Source organism: Oryctolagus cuniculus, chromosome X (genome assembly GCF_964237555.1).
Source record: "Oryctolagus cuniculus chromosome X, mOryCun1.1, whole genome shotgun sequence".
NCBI classification, from domain to species: Eukaryota; Metazoa; Chordata; class Mammalia; order Lagomorpha; family Leporidae; genus Oryctolagus; species Oryctolagus cuniculus.
The window spans coordinates 109,858,480-109,865,443 of NC_091453.1; the positions used below are offsets into that span (position 1 = coordinate 109,858,480).

A 6,964-nucleotide genomic window follows, 5' to 3' on the forward strand; every position below is an offset into this window, starting at 1 on the left:
GTACAATAAATCCTAATTTGATGATAGGTAGTATCTACCAAAGTTGGTAGAGTAACAGCAATATGATAAAATTAAGACAATATGAAACAATAAATGAGATATTAAAATATAAACCAAAATGACATTGTTAATGAATGTGGTAATCAATGTAATTACGTCTTTTTATCTTACTTTATAAACTTGAGATCACTGCTAAGCACGTTATCCACAAGATAAAATTTTACCACCATCTAGTTTTGCTGTTTTCTCACAACTAATCATATTCACTTCTAATGGCGACCTGTAAATTTGTTTAGAAAACAATAACTAAATACCTTTCCTCCAAAACTTTTCTTGATAGTAAAAAAAATTAAAGAATGTTTTGACGGTTCTACTATAGATAGTTGGCCTTTTGATTATGGCTTAGTATTGAAGACTAATGGGAATTTTTCTAATTAACTGACTTTCAAATCTCCCCACAACCTCTCTGTTCAAAGAAATACTATTGTTGAAATAATCTGAGTAAATACTTTGTAAATCAAAAATGGATTCGCAAGACTCTATTATCATAATAGCTAATTTTAGTAAGTCTCCCAAATACTTCCTGTGTCAGTTTTCTTGACTATAAGATGTCAATAACATGGAAGCAATAGAACATTTAATTACATCAGTTTCCCATCAACCTATCAAAAATCACATAATGATGATTTCCACTAGTTGGCAGGAGGTTCTTCCATTAATGGCTCCCATGGTTTCCAATGCATCATTTTTCTTGCCAGACTTAGTTCCTTTTCAGCCTGAAGAACCACCTCTTCTATTGGGCCACCCTCTGAAGTATACCTTCTAAGTTTTTTATATTACCTTGCACTTTTAGGCATTTATTCAAGAGCGTCAAGAATCTCTGTGTACAATGTTCTTATCCTCTCATGTGGACTGTCACATACAGCCACTCCCACAAGGCCAGTGGTCTTCCTCAGCAAACCCACCATGACTGTGCCAAGAAATGGAGAACACCACAGGAAAGCTTTTATGTAGACAAAAATCAATTCACTAATTTTAAATTTTCCATCTAGTGTGCTGGGTATTGTATATAAGAACTCTGCCCAACCTAATGCCACAATATTTTCTCTCATGTTTTCCTAGAAATTTTATGGATGTATCCCAGACCTTTCGGTGTATAACCTAGTTTAAATTACTTTGTATATGTGTGTGGGGGGGTGGTATGCAGTAGCAATATGAATTCCTCTTTTTACATATGGATAACCAGTTGTCCTAGACCATTTGTTGAAAAGATGATGCATCCTCTGTTAACTTAACGTTGCCATGTTTGATCAAAATCAATTGACCATAAATGGACTCTCAACTTGGTTCCACTGAACTCTTCCTGTCCTGTACAAATATCATCTTGTCTAGATGTCTATGTTTTGAAACCAATTCGTTGTTCCTTTTCCAAACTGTTTGGGCTATTCTGTATCCTTCGTATTTCTGTACAAACTTGTCAGTTTCTATACAAAAGGCTGCTGTGGTTCTGGTAGGGTTGCCTTAACATTATATATCTATTTGGGGATAATCGCCCTCCTACAATATTGAGACTTTCAATCCGTGAACATGATTTCTATCGCCAATTATATATATAGTTATAAGGGTACTCCAAAAAGGTTATGGAAAATGGAATTTAAAAGTAGGTGCATTTTGGAATAACGTATTTCAAAATCTTTGTATAGTTTTTCCATAATACAAATTTCCATAAACATTTTGAAGTTTCCTTGTATTTTTGCTCAGTAATGATTTACAGTTTTCAGCACACAGGGTTTTTTTTTAAAATATATTTTGTTAGATTTACCCCTAATTTTATTCATTTTTGTGCTATTGTAAGTGGCATTTTAAAGCATTCACCATTAAGTGTGACATGAAGCTGCATGTTGTCCTATTTATTTATTAATTCAATTATTTATTGCTTTTGTGGATGTCCCTTACCAATATGAGGCAAGTTTATTTAGAGCTTTTATTATGATGGATGTTGGATTTCAGTTTTCAGAAAATAGTGTTTTGAGGGGATTTATTGAGATGATCAAATGGTTTTTGTCCATTAATATGATCTATTATTTTAAATTGATTTTCAAACATTAAACTAAACTAAACTAACACTCCATATCTGAAATAAATCTTACTTGGCCAGAGACTATAAGCCATGTCACATGTTGCTACTTTTGGTTTCCTAATACTTTGTTAAGAATTTTGTCTATGTTTATGACCATGAACAATGTTGGTTGGTATTTTTGTTTTCTTGTGATTTCATGATCAGGCTAATATCAACCCTGCAGAATGATCTGGGCTGTGTTCTCTCTCTCTCTCTCTCTCTCTCTCTCTCTCTCTTTTTTTTGACAGGCAGAGTTAGACAGTGAGAGAGAGAGAGAGAGAGAGAGAAAGGTCTTCCTTTGCCGTTGGTTCACCCCCCAAATTGCCACTACGACAGGCGCGCTGCGGCCAGTGCGCTGCGCTGATCCAAAGCCAGGAGCCAGGTGCTTCCTCCCAGTCTCCCATGTGGGTGCAGGGCCCAAGGACCTGGGCCACAGCAGAGAGCTGGCCTGGAAGAGGGGCAACCGGGACAGAATCCGGCGCCCCGACCAGGACTAGAACCCGGGGTGCTGGTGCCACAGGAGGAGGATTAGCCAAGTGAGCCGCGGCGCCACCCATGGGCGGTGTTCTCTTCACTATTTTTTTGTGAGGGGTTGGGGTTATTTCTTATTTAAATATTTGATAGTATTCACTAGAAAAGCCATCTGATCTTGGACTTTTCTTTGTAGGAAGATATTTAATTTCTATATAAATTGCTTTACTATATAAATTTCTTTACTTAGCATACATTTAGTTAAATTTTCTATTTCTTTTCTGGTCAGCTTTGGTAATTCTTGTCTTTTTTTCTTTTTTTTCTTTTTCTTTTTTACAAACTTTCCTATTTTATCTACATTGGTTGATGTTTGCCATTCAGATTTTCATAGTAAGGGCCAGCACTGTGGTATAGCTGGTAAAGCCATGGCCTGCAACACAGGAATCCCATATAGTCTGTACTGGAGAATGTTATTTCTGTGTTTCAAAAGCATTGAAAGTGGGGGACAATGATTTTTAGGGTTGCATTATTGGGAGGGTTGGAGGGGCAGACACAGAAATAAGGAACAATGGATGGAGACAGATTGTGAGAAGAAAAGAGAAGGAAGTGAATTTTGGAAAATTTAATTTTCAAGTCATGAAGACATCCAAATAGACATGTCCTCAGGTAGTTGGAACTATAGGTCTGAAGCTCAGGAGCAGGAAAAGACTTCAAATGTGACAGGACCAAAGAATTTCAGAGAAATATTTTGGTACAGATGTGTCCAGAGACTGGGACATCTTTAGCATTATTCTTTTCAAAAAAACAATGTTTCATCCTTCATAATCTCCTACACTTATCTACAGATCCAAGAAAGTAGTTTTTGTTGTTGTTTGAAGGTTTTTCCATTTCTATTTTTCTTTTGGGGAAATTGAACATGGAGTGATCGTGGGAGGAAGCATACGGACTAGCAAGAAATTGAGAATGAAAGAGATGAAAAGCCCATAAGGCATACCAGGAGCTTCTTCCAACCCCATCCTCATAAAACTATAGTGGAGTTGGTGGTCCAGAGTGAGCAATTGTGTCAATTCTGCCCCCCTTCATGCCCACCACGCATTTTCAATGAAAAGTTCACCTAACTTCATGAATATCTGTGTATACCCTTGTCTCAATTGCTTTGGCCTTGTCTTTGTCTCTGTCTCTCTTAGTTTCTTTATCAAGCTTTCCTTCAGGAGGCTTTTTCAGCCCACTGTTTCATCCTTGAGTTGGTCCTTGTGTCTCCAAAAGTCTGGCAGCCCCATCTGAGAATACAAGGATGACTTGCACCAACTATATCTCTGAACTTCCACTAGGTGGCAGTGTCTGGGAACTTTATTAACCTGGTCTAGTGGTCTCTGAGTGCTTGACTGCTGAGTGGCAGGTACTTGTACTTGGGTTTTCTGCTTTTAGGCTATTGCAACAGTTTACTAACAAAAGGCACTAGACCTAGATAGATCCCTTTGTGTATGAAAAATAAAATTAATGTCTTTAAAACACGTCGGACTGCAAAAGACTATTCTTTAAAGCTTGCATTTTCCCCCGCCTTAATTCTCACACAGGTTCCTAGCCACAAACCTTCCCTTAGCTTCCCCTTTATTTCCTCTTCAGTTGTTGTTTGTTATTTAGTTGTATTTTTTATGAAAAATGATTCCCTTCGCATTTCCCAATTACTAAGCTGGGTTGATTCTCTTTCCTCATTTTAAGCATGGACTTGTAGAATTGTAGAATTGTATACTGTTAAAATTTGAAGGGCTCTTAGGTTTTGTTGCATCTAATCCCATTATTTACAGATATGGGGGACTGAGGAAAAGAAAGAGCAGAAATTTGCTTAATATCACATGAAAAATTAGGACAGAGTCCTATGGGTTAGTCTCACGATATACTTGTAATGATCAACAAAAGCAACCAGGAGGTCATTTTTTGACCCATTAATTGTGGATCTAGCACAGCTGGAAAAGGTCAGAGGGGCAAGCCATGGTTCTATATTCTCCAGGCCTTTGGAATCGAGGTGACAAGACAGACTCATACACAGAGAAAGAGAATTAGTGTGATAACACGGTGTAAGAAAAATGATAATGTGACTGAGTGGCACAAGAGTTCAGAGGAGCAACACTTTTCCGAGGACACAGGGCATGGGTGGGAGTGAAGACAAAGATGATGACTGGATGTAGGAAACCCCAGGATTATTTGTATTCAGAGATCAAGACCTATGCTGACATAAATAGAGAGTGAGAGTCAAAGAGAAGTAAGAGACAAGACTCAGTGATAACGGCAGGTTCTTAAATGTCAAGCTAATTTCCTACGAAGGCTGAACAGGAACTTCCAAATGCTTTCAATCATCAGATTTTCTATTTTCAATGGAAATTTTCTACCCTGATTTCCCAAGAAGTTGCCCCCTCTCTTTGCCCCACTTTCCTCCACTACTCTCAGCTCTCAGTAGAGAAATGAAAATGAACTGAAAAATTAGGCTGGGGTTTATTTTCTCTACAGATGTTCCCTAGTGACTCAACCAAGAGAGACCTGGCCATTCTCCCACTCAAAACTCCATTCATTCACTTTGTTTTCATTTTGCACTCACTAATGAGAGTCTGAGCACCTGGTTTCTCCACCCCAACAGCTCCTTTTGTTACAAGGCCTTCCAGAAGGTGTGGAGAGCTCTCCAGAGCTGAGAAACACCTATAGGAACTGAGCATGACCTCATGCAAATGAAAGAGGCATACAAACTAAAAGGCTCTTTAAAAGCCATCTGAACATGGGAACAGCCCAAGACCCCTTTCAGATTGTCTGGAGTGCAAGCATCTTGGCCAACCATAGTTCAAAGCAAACAGCCCCCCCCCCTCCCCCGGACACACAGTGGTGCATGGCTGCCAGCAGGGAGAAAGCACCATCTTAATACAAATACAGGCTATGGGGGCTCACCTGCTTGTGTGACTAGGGGATTTTACCAGAGAGATAAATCCATGCTCCCCACTGACGTTGAGTTGTCCTGGAGGGTTGGCAGGGAACTGTACACCCAATAGGACTGTGAAGCACTCCCATCCCCCCACTCTATCACAGGCTCCAGGGCTCAAACTACCAAGGCAGAGCACCCACAGCCAGCTGACTTGGAACTCCTCTGATTTCTCCATGGATGGAGTAGGTTCACAGGGCTGACAGCAGATCCTTTGTGCCCTGTGACTACTGAAGCCTTGCAGACTATGATTGTGGGAATTCTCTAGCTATACAATAGGGCATGCAGTATGGCTGGGTCTCTGGGCAATCACTGCGTCTGACATCAGAGACTCAGAGTTCCCTGATTGTCTTGGGGTGGGTTATTGCGGAGAGTTCTGCACTCACACAGAAGACTGCACAGATCCTTTGGTTCATGCACCTGTGTGGGTAGGATTGTAGCCACTCTGGGCTAACTCCAGGGCATTGATCATCTTGGAACAGAGATGAGGCTGTCATTATATCAGCAGACGTGATCATATCCTCCCCACTGCTGACCATAGAGGGGATCTACCAAGCTCAACTTGTGTGTCATCCTGGACTTCTGCTCCACCATTGAGCACTGAGCAGAGCTCCCTAGATCCACCCAGCACACACCTCTGGATATCCACTGAAGGAGCAGACACTCCACTAAGCCATGGAGGATTAGTTCAAAGAGAAAAGCCCTCAGAGAAAACCAACAAGTATTTCAACAAATGCCTAAAACTAAATGCAGAAATACAAGAAACAACAGCAAGTAAGTCAATATAACTCTTCAAAAGGAACACAGCAACATTTCAGTATTAGAAAGTGAAGACAGAGATTGATGAAATGCCTGAAAAAGAATTAAAAAGAATGATCATAAGATTACTCAAAAACAACAGAGGAACAAATTCGAGACATAAAAAATATATACATTATATGGATGAAAGATTTTGCCAAGAGATAGAAGATATTGAAGAGATATCAAACTGAAATATTAGAAATCAATAATTCAATATGTCATATAGGAAATACAGTGGAAAGCCTCAGCAACAGACTTGGTGAGGCAGAAGAAAGAATATCTACGTTAGAAGACAAATCCTTGGAAATACCTCAGTCAGACCAAAAAAAAAAAAGAACAAAAAATTAGAAAAACTGAAAATAGTGTTTGAGATGTATGGGGTGCTTCAAACACTCAAACATACATGTCTTAGGAGTTCCATACAAATGATGCTTAAGGATGTGCTACATACAGAAACAGAATGATATGATAGTCATCATTACGAAAGAACGTGAAGGCTGAAAATCTCCTAGTGAAAGTACAAGGAGATCCCAAGTAAATAATAGCAATATTTATATAAAATGGCAGGACCAACTCATTACTTATCAATAACAATCTTGAATGTA

General features: G+C 39.1%; 1 protein-coding gene across 1 annotated transcript; it reads right to left on the reverse strand.

Moving 5' to 3' along the window:
- Window positions 1-692: 692 nt before the first annotated feature.
- On the reverse strand, window positions 693-968 carry LOC103351974 (NADH dehydrogenase [ubiquinone] 1 alpha subcomplex subunit 5-like). The gene is made up of 2 exons (XM_051826908.1): window positions 889-968; window positions 693-822 (listed from the first exon to the last, which is right to left on the reverse strand). The coding sequence occupies exons 1-2, from the start codon at window positions 966-968 to the stop codon at window positions 693-695; spliced, it is 210 nt and encodes a 69-aa protein (XP_051682868.1).
- Between the last annotated feature and the right edge of the window lie 5,996 nt (window positions 969-6,964).

Coding starts and splice junctions, on each gene's coding strand:
- LOC103351974 (XM_051826908.1), bottom strand. CDS start 968: ATGGTGGGTTTGCTGAGGAAGACCACTGGCCTTGTGGGAGTGGCTGTA. Junction 823..888: donor CATGAGAGGATAAGAACATT/GTACACAGAGAT, acceptor TAAAAAACTTAG/AAGGTATACTTCAGAGGGTG.